Genomic DNA, 18,467 nt, shown 5'->3' with positions numbered 1-18,467 from the left:
CAGCCATAGCACGTTAGACGTAAGAGATGTCAGTTTGATCCCTGGGTCAGGAAATTACCCTGGAGAAGGGAATGGCAATCCACTCTAGTATTCTTGCCTGGAGAATAGACAGGGACACAGGAGCCTGGGGGGCTACAGTCCATGAGGACACACAGAGTCAGACATGACTGAATTGACTTAGCACACACACATAGTTATGGAAGCATAATCCATATTCTGTACTTCTCTGGAGAAGTCCCATGATCTGCCACCGGTAAGACGAAGGCCAAGAAAGTTCCTTGTGTAGTTTCAGTAGAAATCCACAGATCTGAGAATATATAGACTCACAATTTGAGTTTCTACACTCTGTAATCTTCATTCTCAGTAGACTCTACTTCATTCATCCTTCCACAAGAGGCTTCAGAGAAGCCAGCGGTCTAAGCTGTAGTTCAAGTACTAAGGTCCAAGGACTAGGGGCACTGATGTTCAAGGGTAGAAGAAGATGGAATATCCCAACTCACAGTAGAAAGAAATTTGCTTTTATTCTTTCCTTTTTGTCCAATTCTGGGCCTCAGCAAGTTGGATGATGCTTACCCACATTGGTGAGGGTGATCTTCAATACCCAGTCAAATTTGAATGACGGATCCAAATGCCAATCTCTGTTTAAAAAAAAAAAAAAACCCTTATAAACCATCCAGAAAGAGTGTTTTACAAGCTATCTGGGCATCCTTTAACTCAGTAAATTTGATACATGAACTCTATCATCACAAACTCTGTAAGATAAACTAAAATGAAGGCAGAGAGGTCAGGTAAAATGTTGGCAGTTACACAGCTAGTAAGTGACAGGGTCAGGATTTGAATAGTCTAACTCCTGAGCCTATGTTCTTAACTACCATTCTACAATGGAAATGACTTTAATTTATAAGATTCATTTTCTGTCCTTAGGAAGCTTCTAGTCTGGTGGTAAAGGTAAGTAACAGGTATTAAATGGATCACTTTAATATGATCTGAGTTTAACATATAGGCATGAACAAGATGTTGCAGCTGTCCCTCCCCCTTCCTATACCATGTATCAGTAATGATTAAAAAAAAACAAAAGCCATCCTGGTAGACTGCAGTGACTTCCTCCTTAGAAATAAAGTGGTTACTTGTGGGTTGTGCTATATTCTTCAGCATATTTTTGAGACTTGATGGAGAGTCTACCAAGGATGCCTAAGCCAACAGTTTTCAACCAGAATGAAGGTGCTAAGATTTTTGCTTCCCTGGGAGTATTTGGCATTGTCTGGAGACATTTTTGAAGATCCCAACTGGAATGATGTTACTGGCATCTAGTGAGCTGAGGCCAGGGAGGCTACTACATGTTTTACAACACACAAAGACATCTCTGCAAAAGGATTTCCTGGCCCAAAATGTCAATAGTGCCAAGGCTGAGAAACACTGACCCAGGCTGCCCATTATCACCGCTTTTATTAACTCACATGGAAACAAGCAATGGAATGAGAACAAGTCTAGAATATGTGTCCAATAATTTAGGAATCCTGAAGAGAATGTATGCTCCTGAAGAGGCTGAATGGTCTAAGAGGTGAGAGACTCTGTCTACCTTGCTGGTGTTGGAGCCTGGCACATGACCTGGCATGTAGTCATTGTTCAAATATTGTCGTTTGGACTGACTGATTATGTCACAGAGATTATAGAGTATGGGATGGACCAATCAGAAGCACTGTGGAAATTAATGCCTAAGTGTGTCTCTGAATGCAACAGGCATAGGTTAAACTAACTGTTCAATGGATAGTTGGAAGGATTAATGACTAGGAACTTGAAAGACCTGGGGCCATAGGTATTTTTAATCTTTATTCAAAAGAATGTTTTTGTAAATGATAGACATGTGGAAAGTAACAGCTGCCGGGGTCCAGCCCCGGTGGATCCAGGGAATTCGAAGGGTGGACGGCGTCGGCGTGGAAAGACTTGTTTATTTATTAATGAAAGATTAGATTAAGGAACTATAGTGTAGGAAGATTAAGTGGAGGAAGAGGGCTGAATAGCTTGGTTTACGCGGAAGGCCAATAAAATTCCAGACAAGGAATTTGCACCACCTACGTTGGGCCACCGGCGCCCGCTTGAATATCTAAGGGTGCCTCGCCTTAAGCTCCCTTTCTCGCGGGTCTTAACAGCCAGGGCAAGTAAGTAGACCTGGCGAGCCTCTGCGCCCCAGGTGGAGATTCAGCCTGAAGTTAAAGTAAGGAGCAGAGAGAAGGAAAGGGAGAGAAGAAGAAAGAGAGAGAGAGACACGGGGGGAGCCAGAGCCCCAAGAAACCAGGCCGGGAGACTAGTTAGAGAAGCTGGTCCAAGAAGCTGGCCGCTGGCCGCTGGCCGCTGGCCGCTGGCCCCTGGCCCCTGGCCCCCTGGCCCCCTGGCCCCCTGGCCCCATCCTTTATTGTTCAGAAGGCCTTTTATACTTTTGATAAAACACAGAGATCAATGGGTAACACAAGATTATGTAGCGTTCGCAGCTCAGGCTCTTTCTATACATCATTTGGTATACAAAAGGTCTCAGGTGATTTACATTATCTTCTGGCCAAGAGGCTTGTTAACACTTTTTGGCTCTCTTCCTTAATGAATGTTAATTTTGTTTCCCCTGAAGTGTTTTTCTTTAATCTACATCTCCTTTAACATTAAAGTTACATCTCTATAGAACAAAGGTGCAGTGGGATATAACAAAGAAGGTACTTAACTCAAAGATCTAATGTTGCTAACACAAGGTCTACTACTTGTTTTTCTAACTATATCTACAACTAAAGGATGTGAAAATTTGGCAGCAAATATTGACTCAACAAATGAAACCTTTAATCAGTCCTATTCTAAAGATTTTGACTCCTCGGAAGCTCCTACATTCCTAGGATGTTTTAAGCTTCCTGTGCCTCCTGCGGTCAGGAAGCCTCAAACAATCACATGCGCAGCTGTAGGAGTCCTGCAGGCAGGCTAGAAAGCCATCAGAGGGTTTTTTGGATTGAAACACTCTTTCAAATGCAGAAGACTAAAGCCCTGAATTGACTTTTTCCAGAAAATGTCAGAAGAGTAGAAAAGCAGAGCACAAAAGCCGGCAGATTTTTGTTGGGGTACATGCTTAAGAATTTCCAGAGGGGTCCCTGAAGTCTGAGCACGCCTTGCGTATGTCAGCTTCCTTCCTCATGACCTTGTAACGGGCGGGATTCCTCACACTGGCTCCCGGCAAACAGCCTATGGGAAAACCCAAATGGACTTTTTGGCCAACCCCCAAAATAGGTGTAGATACAATGCTGAGCAATGTGAGGTTTTGTGTAACAGTATTTGAGGTAAGAGTGATAGAGATTTATTTCCACTTTCCTCTACTATTAGCTTCTTCCTATGGCTATTTCTCAGTGCAGGAGACTTAAGAAACATGTGTTCTATCTGTGGGTTGGGAAGATCTCCTAAAGAAGGGCACATCAACTCCAATATTCTTGCCTGGAGAACCCCCATGGACAGAAGGGCCTGGTGGGCTCCAGTCCATAGGGCTGCAAAGAATCAGACATGACTGAAGTGACTCAGCACTCACTGCTCTTTCTCAGTCTGTACATTTATACAGAGATTTCTCTCATTTACAAGAATCAGCAGACCTCCCTTCATCTTTATCTTCTGGCTATCATCCTTTTCTTCTTGCCATCATGAAACCAGGTCTTTAAGAACTGAGGCTTATACAATTTGGGGTGCTCTCATGAGAAAAAGAATAGAACTCTAAATGCAAATAGGAACGAAAATAAGTGTAGTTAGAATGAGAAAAGAAGTCCCAATGTGTGGCAAGTTTTTAAAACCTGAACAAATACAAAGATCACAAAAGCCAGAAAAGTAGCACAATCTTTTTGTTAATAAAATGCTCACTCTTCTATAATACTTTGTCACTGAATAACTCTTGTTCCCCTTCATTTCAAACCTTGTATCTCCTTTACTTCTTGCCTTGTGCTGTGTGTGCTCAGTTGCTCAGCCGTGTCTGACTGCAGCCCCATGGACCCGCCAGGCTCCTCTGTCCATGGAAGTTTCCGGACAAGAATATTGGAATGGTTTGCCATTTCCTATTCCAGGGGAACTTCCCAACCCAGGGATCGAACCCGTGTCTCTTGTGTCTGCTGCATTGGCAGGCGTATTCTAGCTGCCACTAATGCCAACTGGGAAGCCACTGCTAGAGAGCTAAACTGAGTCACAGAGAGCACAAGCACAGAGGGGAAAGGTAACTTATCATCTGATGTGAAAATGTCCTGGTATGAGAGTAAGGAAGGGAGGCAGGGCCAGCTCAGTGTCCCTTTTCTTTATCATCTAGGGTAGAATTAGATGGATTATAAGCACGTTGCCTATCCCCATGCCCACTTCTCAAGCTCTAAAGTGAAAAAGTGAAAGTGAAGTCGCTCAGTCGTGTCCGACTCTTTGAGACCCCATAGACTGTAGCCTACCAGGCTCCTCCGTCCGTGGGATTTTCCAGGCAAGAGTACTGGAGTGGGTTGCCATTTCCTTCTCCAGGAGATCTTCCCAACCCAGGGATCGAACCTAGGTCTCCCACATTGCAAGCAGACGCTTTACCATCTGAGCCACCAGGGAAGACTCTCAAGCTCTCACTTTCACTGAATTCCTGATCAGGGGTCAGGTCCTCTGATAAAGATCATACTCTCTCCCCCCAAGCAAAAATCTCTCCCTTCTTCCTTGTTGCACCAGCCCAGGCTTTGGGCTACTGGGCAGCTCTGCTTTCTCTAAAATGGGTCTCACTCATTCTGACTTTCATTGGCAGGCTATTCAAAATATGCAACCCCCGGTGACAATGTGAGTCTGCAAATCTCCAATCTGCCTAAGAACCGCAGATCACTCACCTGGTTTTATACTACTGACCAGAAGATTGTAGAGTGGGAATCTGGTGAGCCTACTAAGTACTTCGATACTAAATTTAAGGACAGGGCTACACTTGATTCTCAAAGTGGCACACTGCACATCCGCAAGGTCCAGAAGGAAGACAGCAGTACTTACCTCCTGAGGGTGCTGAAGGACAATGGACATGAGGAGGAATACAAGATCTCTCTGATGGTGCTTGGTAAGTTAGGGTAACCAAAGGGCTAGTCCCGACTCTGGGGCCCCAGAAAGATCACTGGGAAGCTTCCTGGTGATTCTGGGGACTCTCCATGGGAGGGGGAGAGAAAACCTCAGGACAGGCTTAATCCATTTCTCCTGGAGCCAGTTCCACTTGGAAGTGAGTCTGGGCCAGCAGACCCCAAAGTAGATAACTTTGGGACATTTGAAACCTCTTCTGACATTAGAGAGTCTAAGATTTGAAGAGGAAGGAGACAACAAAGATGGTTTCCTCTCTGTTCTCTTCATGTTCTCTTGTGATCAGTCCAAATAAGTTCTGAGTTCTTCTTCTTTTTCAATTGATTTTTTGGTTGTACTGGGTCTTCCTTGCTCCACGCAGACTTTCTTGAATTGTGGCAAGTGGGGGTTACTCTTTGTTGCGGTGCATGGGCTTCTCATTGTGGTGGAGTCTCTGGTTGTGGAGCATGGGTTCTAGGCATGTGGGCTTTAGTAGCTGTAGCTTGCTGGCCCTAGGATGTGTGGGCTTCAGTAGTTGTAATGCATGGGCTTAGTTGCTCTGCAGTATGTGGCATCTTTCTGGACCAGGGATGGAACCCATGTCCCCTGCATTGGCAGGCAGATTCTTAACCACTGGACCACACTTACTGGCTGTGTGACCTTGGTGAAAGATCTTGACATCTCTGTCCCATTAGGTAAGATTCTGTTGATGGCAAGTAATGGACACCAACTTGATATACCTTTAGCAAAAAAGGAGAATTTTTTTCTTAAGCTATGACTTCTTAAAGCAATGAAAGAAGTTTAGAAGAGTTGAAAAGGACTGAAGAGGAGGAAGAATGAGAGCCTGGCTCAGTCCAGAGCCTCTAGCCACTGGAATCTTTCATGTGAAAGTGGGTCCCTGCCAGTACAGACTATCTCTCTCAAAGTCTAGGCTTTCATGTCTCTTAGTTAAAGTCTCAAGAGAGAGAAATTGACTAGCCCATCTTGGTTCAGGTATGTGATTTAAACTCTTATGGTCCAAAGACTCAGCTTATAAGGCAGAAACTTGGTTCTTGGGGAGATTGTCAATTATGAGAGGAGGAGGGCTGGGCAGACATCCAAGGGAGATGTGCCCCTCAGAGACTTGAGTTCCTCATATTGTGAGGATAATTATAACTTTTTAGAATGTTAGGATTTTCAAAGTAGATAATGAAAGTGAAAACACTTTTAAAATGCTGGAACGTCCCTGGTTGTCCAGTGCTTAAGATTCTAGGCTTCCACTGCAGGGGGCGTGTTGAGTTCAATTCCTGGTTGGGGAACAAAGACCCCATATGCTGCATGGTGCAGTCAAAAATGATAAAATTATAACAACAAAAAAAATGTGCCAGAAGGTCTTGTGTCTGGTGAGGAGCCGTAAAAATGCTAAAATGCTGCAAAGAATGAAGAATATTGTATATATTCATGTCCCACTAACATGGGTCATGATGACCCTTGGTCTAAGAGGCTAGAATCACCTTCTTGCTCTCTTCCTCCATATCATGTCTCCTAAACTTGCAAGATATACTAGCAACAGGAAATATGCAAAGGTTCCTACAGTGATTTTTTTAAAAAAAGGTCTCATATATACATCATTTACCAGTTTTTGTGGCAAATATTCCCATCACAGCCAACTGTAAACTGCTATCAATTTCATTTTACAACCAACTTGCAAAATTTCTGAATATCCTACAAGCCATAAGCCTACGTGGCTTTTGTACACTTGCCTCTGGATAAGGCTCTGAGGATGCAATTAGTGGAAGGATCATCCTTCTTTCCAGCTCAGGAATTTCTAAAGCTCAAAGGGGGCATCTTGGAAGCAGACTGCTCCATCTGGCTCTGGAGTGCTCAGGGCTGAGCTGCTTACTATGGGAAATGCAGAAGGTTTATAAGACTTGAGGCCAGACCACAGGAAATGAATAAGCATATGAAGATTGCTCATGTAAAGTATGCAAGAGGAGTCCAGCAATGTGATAAGGTTTCATGGAGGAGATGGATCTCGAGTTCAGGAGGTCAGATTGGTAGAGCTTCCATCACCCCTCACAGACATACAACCCAGAAGTCAGCTCGGATTGGGTCAATTCTCTGCTACATTTTAATCCTATGACTTCTGAGGTGCATTGATTCTGCAGGTGTTTTACCTTGACCAGAAGGAAAAGACCTCAGAGGATTCCAGGTAAAGCAGTCCTAGTCAAGGAAGGAGCAGATGATGGGATTACATCTCAACCCATCTGCCCGCAGGGTGAAAGCACTGATGATGCTGTGACCTTCAACATGCTTACATCACACTCAGCAAAAGCACTTACTCACAGATGATGGTACTGTATCTTACTAACATTGTGCTATGAAGTAGGGTCATTTCCATGTGAGAAGGCGTTCAGAGGGTTAGTTGTCTTGCCTCTCAGAGCCACTCTCTCAGAGGCAAGTCCAGGACCCAAGCTTGTCTCACTGTGAAGGGAGTATTTTGTCTTTTCTGTTGCATAACAGCTTCATCCCTACATACATCCATTCCTACATCCATTCACCTTTCCCTTTCATCAGGATACCTGCTCTGTGGCAGGCACTGAGATGCCAAAGTTAACAGATGCAATTCATCACTACCAGCTTGCGCTGGGAGATCCATGAGGCTCTCTGTAGTTCTGCCAGAGTTCAGGAAAGGTATAGAGTGGTATCTCTTACAGGACTCTCATTATTTCTGAGCCCAAGAACTCTTGAAGGACTGACTGATGGGCTAAGGTGCCAAGTGTGGGTCATTGCTAGAGAAGGGGCCCTGAGTAGCTCAGACAGTTGGAATATCAAGTACAACTCTAGCTGATCTCTGTGCTAAAACTCTGCTGTTCTTTCTCGCCCACAGATGGGCATAACTCCATTTTATTTCTGGGTAACTGGCTCCCCCTTCTGGATTCAGTTTAGCCTCACGCCAAGGAGTAGCTCTTTCCCTCTGAAGCCTACAGAGGTCAAAATTGCCCACTAGCTCCCTCTACAGGGCCCTCTTCCCCGCGGCTGCTCCTCAGGACCTCCCTTTGCAATTGTTAGCTAAACACTCCCAGCATAAAAGCTTCATAAATGCATAAACCCACCCTCTCATCTTATAACCTCTTCATCTTCAGACCCTGTACCGAAGCCTAAAATAAATGTTAACATGACACAGAAAATGAACACGTGCTACCTGACGCTATCCTGTGGGATCCAGGACCAATCTGTAACCTACACTTGGTATTGGGAATCAGGGTCCTTTCCAAAACAGCTACAGAGCAGTGTGCTTGAAGATGTCCACACGCCAGAAAGCTACTCAAAGTCTTATACCTGCCAAGTCAGCAATCCTATAAGCTGCCAAAACGACACAATCCACTTCACTTCACCCTGTGTACAAGGTAAGAGTCTCTGCCAAGGGAGCTGAGGTGGGCACAGGGTAACTAGTTTTCTCTTGAATGAAGAAAAGTGTGGGGATCTTTTCCTGCTGCCTGTCATAGAGTTTGGTGGAGAATCCCAAAGGCACCAGTGAGGTGTGGTAGACTTGGATTCTCCTTGTGTCTCTGACATGGTCTCTCAGCAAGCTTCCCTCACCTTTGTGGAGCTCAGTGTCCTCACCTGCAAAGGGCTCTCATGTCCCCTTTGCCTGCCCTGCTTTAATGAGTGCATGGTCCTGGAATCTGAGGGCAGGGTCCTTGCAGGATAAACTGAGATTTCAAGATGAGTAGGGAGGAAAAAGGCAAGTAGAGGAACAGTCCAGATAGTTTGTACAGCAACATAAAGGTGTTTCTGGTAGATAGCAAAGGAAAGAAGGGCCAAGAAGTGGTTGAGGAGGAGTGAGGAGCAAAAGAAAGAAGGGCCAAATGGATGAATATGAGTGGGAACGAGTGGTGAGCAGCAGAGCCTGGCCCTAGGACTGAGATTCTCTGCTCTTCCCAGGTGTATGCCCCTTGATAAAGTCGGAAAGGCAAACTCTGGCTTTCCTGTTTGAGATTTCTCTATTTCCTGGGAGGCCCCACTCAATAGAGCATCACTCCTGGCTCTCTCTCAAGCCGACACAGGTCCAGGGGTAGCTACGATTATAGATTTTGGAATCAATCACACCTGGGATTAATCCTGTGACTATTACTTATTAGCTAAACAAGTGACTAAGCTTCTACAAGTCATGTCCTTCTTAAATAAGACAAAATAATAGTTCTTATCTCATACTGTTCTGAGAATTAAATTAGACAATACAGGTAACTACCTAGCACAGGATCTAGGAAGCCTTCAGTGAGTGGTGGTTAAATTAGACCCACCAAGTCCTTTTAATTCTAGAGACATTAGGGATTTGGGGGGCCAGCTGATGAATTTGAATCACTCTCTTCAGCATTCTAGGCCCTGTACTCTCCACACCCCTGAAATCACATCCCCAAGCCCTGGTGTATACATCTCTCCAGAATAACTCATACCCATAGTGCCAACATTTACCTGAGACCCTCTGCACGCCCAGTCACCAGGGATCGCGGCTCCCGGGGACATGGCTCTTCCATGGTCTTCCTGGACCCAGTCTACCCTGCTCGCCTATGCTGATTTCTTTGCCTCTGCTCCCACACGTGGACTATAGAAACTATAAGTTCTGTGTTCTTCCCAACCAACTGGTCATGTCTTCTAGTCTTTCATGATAACGCCCTGCTTTTCCACCACCAAAGATTCAGTATAAGACTTTGGTGTCTGACCATGAGACCACCAGTTGGCTGGGTGGTTCTAAAATCACCTTCATGTCAACACCATATCCTGAGATCCAGAAAAAGGAAGAGACACAGTCCTTGTTCTTTATAGAATGAAAGTGAATGCCCATTCACAGAGAGGATGAAAGCAAGAATATCTTTCTCTTTTGAGGTCTAAGCCCATCTTGTTACTTTTCAGCTACCTCAATTATCCTAGAAGAGCATCCTTAATTCCCCTTCTGTAATGTATCACTCTCCTCTCCTCCTCGCCCTTGCCCTACACTTCTCTGTCTCCTAGTTTCCCTTTCTTTTTCTCCTTCCCCACCGAGTTGGTACTGATGGTTGGTAGTGTGGATCAACAGGCAGTGCTTTCTCCCCTAAACTTAGCATACAGTATCATATGAACTACTGCACTTGAAGGTCTGCCTTACTTAACTGCTCTCCAGTGTAGGAGAATGATTCTTTGCTAAGCCCACAGACACGCCAAGATGATCTTCATGTACAGGACTCAGCGAAGCCAGTAATATTTAGAGGATTTCTGTGTTCTTTCTACTTTGCATCTGGGAGATTGAGCTCTTGCTCATCTGGGAAAAAGGATGTGCAGGGCACACTGTGCCTGCATTCAGAGAGGAGGCACACTCCCTTGCTATGGAAGCTCCCACACCAACGTCCAGCCCCCCCTCCCCTTCTCAACAAATTAATCAGAACACATAAATGTTTTGCATTTTCTTACTCTTTCAGCCTCCTCCTCTGGAGTAGCTTGGACGGCAGCTTGGCTAGTGATCACGGTAACCACTCTTCTCAATCACCTCTGGACCTGAGAAGAGCTAACTAGAGTGAAATTTCAAGAATGCAAGATCTTGCCCTCATTGGCAATCAGCTCTTAACTAGGACAGAAGCTCTGGCTATATGGAATAAGGGAATGGACTGAGATGTCTAAAAGAACATTCAAATGAAGTTTTTATAATCACAGTAATATTTTATTTTATGTTTTCTAATTGTCTTTCCAGCATACATATACATATGTGCTTTCCCACCACAAATGGGCAGAACGTAATCTGCAATGTTTTGTTTCAATAAACAATGCTATAATTGTCAAAACTGATTGTTGATTCCTAGGATCCAAAAAGCCCATCAAATCGACAAAGCTCTCTCACCATGGTCTTTCATTACAGGATGGCAAGAGTTCCTAGGCCCACCACCGACATAACAATGGAAATTTTTGCTCTTTGTTTGCCTCCTCTGTGGTTCTTCATGGGCCTGGAGCTGATAGGGCCACTAAAAGACAATTTTCCCTTTCAACAAACTGTCCTACCACAGATCACTTCCTCTTTACATCAAACCAACCTTACCTCTCCCTCCCTTATCACTTCTGTGGCAGAAACAATACTGTGTGTTCATCAAACCCTTTCATTTTCTTCCTAGACTTTGATGGTTAATTTTACGTGTAAATTTGACTGGGCCACAGAGGCACCCGGTCACAGGCCAAACCTTATTCTGTGTGCCCCTGAGGGTGTTTCTGGGTGAGATTAACATTTCAATTAATAGGCTTAATAAAGCAGATGATCCTTTCCAGTTTGGGGAGGTGGGGGCGAGTCTCACCCTATCAGTTGAAGCTTGAAAAACACAAAAAGGCAGGGAACACTTTCAAGTTGATGTTGGAATAAAATGGGGAGACCACCTTCCCCCCAACAAATACATCAAAAACTCATGCGCATGTGAAACAGCCCCACAGGACATCTTCTGGATGCTGGCAGAGGATCCCGGACTTCCAGAAAGGCAAACCAGTGCCCTCAGAGTGAGGTAGGGGAAAAGTTAAAGACAAAAAGGGACACAAAGGCTATCAGATTGGGGACCTGCACCCCCAGGGAGTGAGTACTGAAGGAGAAAAGTCCGTACACTAGGAAACCCCCTCACAGGCGGGTTCACCTTTGGAACCTCAGAGGGCAGGGCAGCAGCACATGCTCAGAAGGCAAAACAGAGAGACTTCACACAGAGATCATGCGGAGCAGCACTTCCCAGCTGAGAACAGGCTCGCATGCTCATGACCGCTGTGGAGAGTGGGGCTGGGTTGCAGAGGCTCAGGTTTTGAGGGCTGGACCTCAGGGAGAGACCCAGGGTTGACTGCCATGAAGATACTCTGATGGCACTGAGGCAATACAGTTGTTACTCGAGACTCAGATCTTGCCTTGCTCTAGCTTGTATTGACCTCAGCTGTTACATTATCATTGTTTACAAGGTGTGGGACAAGAAAGCCTGACCATGCCATCTCGGCTTGTTTGCTCTTTCTCTATAGAGGGCATGGCAACCCACTCCAGTGTTCTTACCTGGAGAATCCTATGGACGGAGGAGCCTGGCAGACTACGGTACATAGGGTTGCGAAGAGTCAGACACAACTGAAGCAACTTAGCATGCATGCACACACATAGAATTTTAGAGCAAATACAAGCTAGAGCAAGGCAAGATCTAGTCTGAACTAACCCACACTGACCACAGCAGGTCCACAGATGTTCCTAGAAATACTGGAGGGCTTTCTCAGTAGGCAAATTTACTGGAGCAGGAAAACAGAGGAATCACATGGACATTCTTATCACTACCATTCTATGTATTTTCCTTCCCCCCTTTTTTTATATTGTTCTAATAAGGTTCTTTATTACTCCTTTAATTTTTATTTTTTATAACTTATTTGTTCTTTTGTAAAAAACACCTCATTTTTAAATAAATTGACTTTATTTTCCTATTTCTACTCCTTAGTACTGCTTAGTTACACTGCAATTTTTTCCATGTTTTTTATTTTGTATTTTTGAGAGTCTAATATTTAGTATTCATTTTCACTTAGGGGCTTGATTATTGGCTTGATTGCTCTCTTCTCTTTTGACTTCCTTTATTTTCTCCTTCTTCTCTCTTGTCTTTGTAAGTGTGTGTCTCTTTGAGTGTTCTTGGCTGTTGACTGTTGTTTCACCATTAGTCCTGGGATATTGTTTTCTGTGCTGTGTGGCCTGTGAAATCTTGGTGCTACAGTAGGGGATGGGCCTGATCCTCAGAGGTTGGACACCCAAGTTTAGGACCTTGGTTCACCAGAGAACTCCCAACACCATGAAATATTAATAGGTGAGAGCCCTCTCAAAAGTCTCTGTATCAAATCTAAGACCAAGCCCCACTCCAAGGCCTGCAAGCTCTAGTTCCAGATGCCGCATGCCAAATCTTTAGCAAAGTAGGAGCACAAACCTGCCCAGTTGCAGAAAGGCTGCCCCCAAACATGCCAAGCTCATAGACACCCCAAAACACACTACTGGACACAGCACTACCTTTCAGAGAGACACAATTCAACTCCATCCACCAGAACACAGACACAAGTCCCCCTATAAGGGAAACTTCATTAGGCACCAGGAATCACAGCTACCCCCAAGGGGCAGGGGGAAGACAGCACAATTAAAAGGAACCACAACTTCCAACCTGTAGCCAGGAGACCCCCAAACACAGTAAAGTAAGCCATATGAGATGACATAGAAGCATGCAGCAGCTGAAGGGACATGGTGAAAAGCCAAAAGACCAAACAAATGAAGAAATAAGCAGTCTACATGAAAATAAATCCAGAATAATGATAGTAAAGATGACCTAAAATCATGGAAATAAAATAGAGGCACAGATAAACAGGTTGGAGACAAAGATTGAGAAGATACAAGAAATGTTTACCAAGGACCCAGAAGATTTAAAGAACAGACAATCAGCAATGAACACAATAACTGAGGTGAAAAGCATTAGAGGGAACCAATAGCAGAATGAGAGAAGCAGCAGAACAGAGAAGTGAGCTGGAAGATAGAATAGCAAAAACAGCTGCAACAGAGCAACATGCAGAAAACAGGATAAAAAGAAATGAGGACAGTCTCATGGAAAAGGCAATGGCACCCCACTCCAGTACTCTTGCCGGCAAAATCCCATGGATGGAGGAGCTTGGTGGGCTGCAGTCTCTAGTGTTCCTAGGAGTCAGACAAGACTGAGCGACTTCACTTTCACTTTTCACTTTGATGCATTGGAGAAGGAAATGGCAACCCACTCCAGTGTTCTTGCCTGGAGAATCCCAGGGATAGGGGAGTCTAGTGGGCTGCTGTCTCTGGGGTCGCACAGAGTCGGACATGACGAAAGCGACGCAGCAGCAGCAGGACAGTCTCAGAGACCTCTGGGAGAACATTAAGTGGCCCAACGTTTGAAACATAGGGGTTCCAGAAGAAGAGGACAAAAAGAAAAGGTATGAGAAAATATTTGAGAAGATTATAGTCAAAAGCTTCCCTGAAATAGAAAGGAAATAGCCACCCAAGTCCAGGAAGACCAGAGAATCCCACACAGGATAAATGCAAGGAAAAATACGCCAAGACACATATTACTCAAATGAACAAAAATTAAACACAAAGAGCAAATATTAAAAGCAGCAAGTGAAAACAACAAATAACATACACAGGGACCCCCTTAAGGCCAATAGCTGATTTTTCAACAGAAACTCTGTAGTCCGGAAGAGAGTAGCAGGATATACTTAATTGATGAAAGGAAAAAAAATCTATAAGCTATGGTTTTCACAGTAGTCATGTATGGATGTGAGAGTTGGACCGAAAAGAAAGTTGAGCACCGAAGAATTGATGCTTTTGAACTGCGGTGCTGGAGAAGACTCTTGAGAGTCCCTTGGACTGAAAGGAGATCCAATCAGTCAATCGAAAAGGAAATCAGTCCTGAATATTCATTGGAAGGACTAATGCTGAAGCTGAAACTCCAATATTTTGGCCACCTGATATGAAGAACTGAGTCACTGGAAAAGACCCTAATGCTGGGAAAGATTGAAGGCAGGAGGAGAAGGGAATGACAGAGGATGAGATGGTTGGATGGCATCACCAACTCAATGGACATGAGTTTGAGGAAACTCTGGGAGTTGGTGAAGGACTGGGAAGCCTGGTGCGCTTCAGTCCTTGGAGTCTTAGTTGGACACAACTGTGTGACTGAACTGAACTGAACTGAACTATATATACTGTCAATAAGAGACCCACCTCAGACCTAGGAACACATAAAAACTGAAAGTGAGGGGTTGGAGAAAGATATTCCATGCAAATGGAAATCAAAAGAAAATGGGAGGACTACTCACATCAGATAAAATAGACTTTAAAATAAAGACCAATACAAGAGACAACAGAGAACACTACAAAATGATCAAGGGATCAATCCAAGAAGAAGATACAATTATAAATATATATGCACCCAACATACGAGCACCTCAATATGTAAGGCAAATGCTAACAACTATTATGGAGAAGGCAATGGCACCCCACTCCAGTACTCTTGCCTGGAAAATCCCATGGATGGAGGAGCCTGGTGGCTGCAGTCCATGGGGTCACGGAGAGTCAGACATGACGGAGTGACTTTCCTTTCAATTTTCACTTTCATGCATTGGAGAAGGGAATGGCAATCCACTCCAGTGTTCTTGCCTGGAGAATCCCAGGGATAGGGGAGCCTGGTGGGTTTCCGTCTATGGGGTCACACAGAGTCGGACACGACTGAAGCGACTTAGCAGCAGCAGCAGCAACAACAACTATTAAAATGGAAATTGATAATAACACAATAATAGTAGGGGACTTTAACACCCCGCTCACACCAATGGACAGATCAGCCAGACAGAAAATTAATAAGCACAAGCTTTAAATGATTCATTGAACCAGTTAGACCTGGTAGATATCTATAGGGCATTTACCCCCAAAATGATAGATTTCCTTTCTTTCTCAAGTGCATTTGGAACATTCTCCAGGGTTTAACACATCTTGGTAAATTTTTAAAAATTGAAATCACTTCAAGCATCATTTCTGACCACAATGGTATTTATAAGATTAGATACCAACTACAGGAAAAAAAAAAAACCCTGTAAAAAAAACCACAAACACATGGAACCTAAACCATACAATTCTGAATAACCAACAGATCACTGAAGAAATCAAAAAGGAAATGAAAATATGCCTAGAAACAAATGACAATGAAAACATGACAACTCAAAACTTGTGGGATGAGTAAAAGCAATGCTAAGAGAGAAGTTAAAAACAATACAAGCTTACCTCAAGAAACAAGAGAAACAACAACTAAAGAACCTAACTTCACAACTAAAGCAACTAGTAAACGAAGATTAAAAACCCTAAGTCAGTAGAAGAAGTAAATCATAAAGATCAGAGCTTAAATAAGTGAAAAAGAAGCAAACGAGACAATAGCACAGATAAATACAACTAAAAGATGGTTCTTTGAAAAGATGAGCAAAATTGACAAACCATTAGCCAGACTCATCAAGAAAAAAAGGGTAAGATTCAAATCAATCAGATTAGAAATGAAAAAGGAGAAGTTACAATGAACAACACAGAAATTCAAAAGATAAAAGATCATAAGCCTCTTATGAGCAATTATATACTAATAAAATAGAGAAACTGGCAGAAATGGGCAGATTCTTAGAAAAGTGTAACCTTCAAAAACTGAACCAGGAAGAAATAGAAAATATGAACAGACCAATCACAAACATGGAAATTGAAACTATAATAAAAGTCTTTCAAAAAACAAAAGCCCAGGGCCAGATGGCTTCAGGAAAATTCTACCAAAAGACCTAACAGGCTTCATGCTCAAACTCTTCAGGAACATTGCAGAGGAAGGAAAACGCCCAAATCCATTCTATGAGGCCACCATCACACTGATACCAAAACCAAAGATGCCACAAGAATAGAAAATTACAGAACAATATCACTGATGAACATAGATGCACAAATCCCCAACAAAAGTTTGGAAATCAGAATCCAGCACAACATAAAAAGAGTTACACATCATAATCAAGTCAGTTTTATCCCAGGGATGCAAAGATTCTTCAATATATGGAAAACAATCAATGTGATATACCATATTAACAAATGGAAAGATAAAAACCATATGATAATTTTAATAGACGCAGAGAAAGCTTTTGACAAACTTCAACAATCATTTAAGATGAACATTCTCCAGAAGCAGGCACAGAAGGAGCATACCTCAACAGAAGAAAGACCATATGTGACAAACCTACAGCAAGCATTATTCCCAATGGTGAAAAACCTAAAGCATTTCATTTAAAATCTGGAACAAGACAAGGTACCCACTGTGACCACGACTACTCAACAGAGTTTTAGAAATCCTAGCCACAGCAATCAGAAAAGGAAAAGAAATAAAAGAAATCGAGATTGGAAAAGAAAAATGAAAACTCTCACTGTTTGCAGATGATGTGATACTATACATATAAAACCCTAAAGATGCCACCAGAAAAGTACTAGAGCTAATCAATGAATACAGTAAATTTGCAGGGTATAAAATTAATACACAGAAATCTCTTGCATTCCTAAACACTAACAATGAAAAATCAAAAAGAAAAATTAAAGAAACAATCCCATTCACCATGGCAACAAAGATAATAAACTACTTAGGAATAAATCTGTCTAAAGAGGCCAATAGTAAAGAGGTAAATAGTTCTAATTTTGAATACCCATGAGCTCAAGGTCTTCCTACTATGCTATCTTGGCCGCACTGTAGATTAAGAGTTTTTAAAAAGAGAGTTCTCTCAGAGAGCTTCCTCTTCTCTTCTGCCATGTAAGGACAGTGGACATCTTCCAGTGTGAAGATGCTCATCTCTGCATCAGTAAGTGGACTCTTGCTAGACTCTGAGTCTGTTGGTGCCCTGATCTTATACTTCCCAGCCTCCTGAACTGTGAGAAGTAAATGTATGTCCTTTAAGCCATATAGCCTATGGTATTTCTGACATGGTGGCTGGCATGAATAAGCCACAGGGGATGCCCCTCCTCAACCCTCAACCCCCTTTTCACTTTACATACTCTGAGAGAGATCCTTCTAGCACATGGTCTGACCTCAACCACAATTTATGTGCTGCATAATCATGTACTTGGTAGGTAGCTCAGATCGCTCTCTTGAGCCCCACATCCAAATATTCAACTCTGTCTTAGGCATCTTAATCTTAACATATCCCACACTGAACTTACCATTTCTCGTGTTCCAGTTTATCCCTTCTCCTATCTTGGGTTGATCACTCAAGCCAGCAACCAGACTCTATCTTCTCCCTCTCTGTCAACCTGCATATAAAAAATCAAGCTTTGCTGAATCTGACTTCTTTTCATCTGCTGCACCCTGCAGCTCAGGCCTTCTTTAATGGTAGATGAATTCTTCCAATACCCTTGGAATACCTCCTTGCTTCTAGTCTCACTCTCCTCTTCTTCAGATTTCTTTCCAACCCGTGAATTGAAGTAGAACACTTCTATGCCCCGAATCCTTTATTTACATCTCCTTGAAAGGCTTCAGGATAAAATCCAAGCTCCTAATCTATGCATGCTAAAACCTTAACACTATAGAGCTGTTTTTCTTTCCTTTTATTTCAGCCTCATTAAAATACCCTCTGTTTCCTGAAATAGCCAAGTTCTCTAGTTTCTCAGATATTACCCGTGCTCATCTTGCTTATATAACATACTTTCATCATTCTTAAAAGGAGTTGCACCTATTCACTCATCCCCCAGTAGCCTCCTCTCATAACATAGTTTGTATTTATATAGTCTTTCTAAGTGACCCCATAGTTTCACAACCACATTGTAATGCTTTTCTTCTTTGTCTGGTTCCTTCATGAGATTGCAAGCTGCTTAAAAGTAGACAAGAGTATAGCTT

General features: G+C 43.1%; 1 protein-coding gene across 1 annotated transcript in view; it reads left to right on the top strand.

Annotated features, from left to right (window-relative positions):
• Positions 1 to 18,467, top strand: part of LOC138416614 (CD48 antigen-like) — a 78,268-nt gene that overhangs the window by 35,553 nt on the left and 24,248 nt on the right. The window contains exon 3 of the mRNA XM_069546117.1: positions 4,775 to 5,071. Within this exon, the coding sequence (XP_069402218.1) occupies positions 4,775 to 5,071 (297 nt within the window). The remainder of the gene's footprint in view (positions 1 to 4,774; positions 5,072 to 18,467) is intronic.

Source organism: Ovis canadensis, chromosome 1, assembly GCF_042477335.2.
Source record: "Ovis canadensis isolate MfBH-ARS-UI-01 breed Bighorn chromosome 1, ARS-UI_OviCan_v2, whole genome shotgun sequence".
Classification (NCBI taxonomy): Eukaryota; Metazoa; Chordata; class Mammalia; order Artiodactyla; family Bovidae; genus Ovis; species Ovis canadensis.
This window is presented reverse-complemented; position numbering and strand designations above follow the sequence as displayed.